Here is a 2,143-nt window from a genome sequence, read left to right as displayed (position 1 = left end):
ATAGTCCAGTGTTAACCCTACAATGTCACACCAGGACTCCAATCTAAGGATTGTTGTTGGTGTTTAGTGCCATTGAGTCAGTTCTGACCCATAGCGACCTGTATAGGGTTTTTGAGGAACGACTGGTGAGCTTGAACCACCGACCTTGTGGTTCATACTGACCTTGCAGTCCAGCACATTATCCTGCAATGCCACACCTGCCTGCCACACTAAGGAACGCACCCTAAAAATAGAGTAGAAAGTAATTCTAGTAGTGATTTTAATTTACTGACCTTGGAATCGGTGATATATTTTGTTTTACCTGTGACTTTTTGTGCTTTCCTGTTTTTTTGTGACAAACTTGGAATAAAGATTCAAATGATGTTAGTTTTTAAGTATTGCAAAGATCCACTGCTGCAGAAAGTCATTAAATGTCACTCACATCCTCATCTAGCTTTTCATGCTCCCTTATTTTCTCTTCAATATACAAAAATTTGCTTTTTTTTTTTCCATGTACTTTATTTTAGAATAAGTTTTAGATTTGTAGAAAAATTGCTAAGAAAGTTCCCATATACCCTTTTCCCATTATCCCCGTAATGTTAACATCTAGTCAAAAGAAGACTCTAAGGCCAAGGGACCCTTAGGAAAAAATCTTGGAATTCTCAAAACTATGCAGAATATAAAAGAAGTATATCAAATTCTCAAAAAAGCATATACTTCTTAACATACATGAAATGTAAATTTGATCAAAACGTTTTAGATAAATATATTGTTAAGGAAATTATTGACAAAAGTAGCTTAGCAGTTGAGGAACCCTGGTGGCAAAAAAGGTTAAGCTCTCAGCTGCCACACAAAAGGTAGGGGGCTTAATCCATGGAGTCATTCTGCAGAAGAAAGACCTAGAAATTTCCTTCTGTAAAGATTCTGGCCAAGGAAACATTATAGAGCAGTTGTACTCTGTTAAGTGGGATCACTCCTGCATCTAACAACAATACCAAGTTTGTTGTTGTTAAGTACCATCCAGTTGGTTCCAACCTATAGTGACCCTGTATAGGGTTTCTGAGGAGCAGCTGGTGAGCTTGAACCACCAACCTTACAGTTCAAACTTACTTTGCAGGCCAGTGCATTGACCCACAGCCCCATACCATGACTCCAATAGCCGGTTTAGCAAACTAGAATTTTTCTACAGCAGGGAGATAGTAATGAACACGTTTATCTACCTAGGAGGGGCACTTGTGGCATTGTAGGATAAACATCACTAGTCTGCTAACCAAAAGGTCAGCTGTTCAAATCCACCAGCCGCTCTGTGGGAGAAAGTGGAGAGTTTCTGCTCCGGTAGAGATTTACATCTTTGGAAACTCTGTGAGGTTGCTGAGTCAGAATTCTCTGTTGCAGTGGATTTGTTGTAGTATTGGTATTATCTTTCTGGAGTCCTAGTGTGGCACTATAGGATAAGCACTGGACTGTAAGGTCAGTTTGAACTGCAAAGTTGGTGGTTCAAACTCAGCAGCTGCTCCTCAGAAATCCTATACAGGTTCCTTATGAGTCGAAAAGGACTCAAGCGCACTTAAAAACAATAGCATTATCTAAGTTTCCACTTTTTGTGATCGCCTGACATATATTGTTAAGTGTTTTCTAGTCGGTTCGAACTCATAGCCACCCTGTATAGGGTTTCTGAGGAGCAGCTGGTGGGTTTGAACTGCCAACTTTGTGGTTCACAACCCAGTGCTGATTCTACACTGCCACTCCAGGAGTCCATAATAGAGGAGGACATATTATATGTACCCTGCTAATCTAAGAAATATTTCTATGTTGCTTTGAGGAGAACTTGTGTTGTGAAGATTTTATAGAAACTATTTTCATGGTGGTATCTTCCTTTAGGCCATTTTGGATCTGGTGTTGCCTCCTACTTCATATTCCTGAGATGGTTGTTTGGAATTAACATTGTGCTTACCATAATGACAGCTGCTTTTATTGTCATTCCAGAGGTAAGAACTGCTTGAGGAGAAAAATCATACTACTTATTTTAAAGGGGAGACTTTAAGAGGCGTGACCTAAAACAACTACTCTTGCTATTCTTAAGGGGAGGATAGTGTATGTTTTAAAACAGGGATTGGCATTTTTTTTTGTTTGTGAAACAGATAGTAGATATATGTTGGTTTGC

The 2,143-nt window shown here is 39.2% G+C and overlaps 1 protein-coding gene across 1 annotated transcript in view; it reads left to right on the top strand.

Moving 5' to 3' along the window:
• Window positions 1-2,143, top strand: part of TMC3 (transmembrane channel-like 3) — a 69,927-nt gene that overhangs the window by 21,577 nt on the left and 46,207 nt on the right. Inside the window, exon 5 of the mRNA XM_006870946.1 lies at window positions 1,861-1,967. Within this exon, the coding sequence (XP_006871008.1) occupies window positions 1,861-1,967 (107 nt within the window). The remainder of the gene's footprint in view (window positions 1-1,860; window positions 1,968-2,143) is intronic.

This window comes from Chrysochloris asiatica, unplaced genomic scaffold (assembly GCF_000296735.1).
Source record: "Chrysochloris asiatica unplaced genomic scaffold, ChrAsi1.0 scaffold00156, whole genome shotgun sequence".
NCBI classification, from domain to species: Eukaryota; Metazoa; Chordata; class Mammalia; order Afrosoricida; family Chrysochloridae; genus Chrysochloris; species Chrysochloris asiatica.
This window is presented reverse-complemented; position numbering and strand designations above follow the sequence as displayed.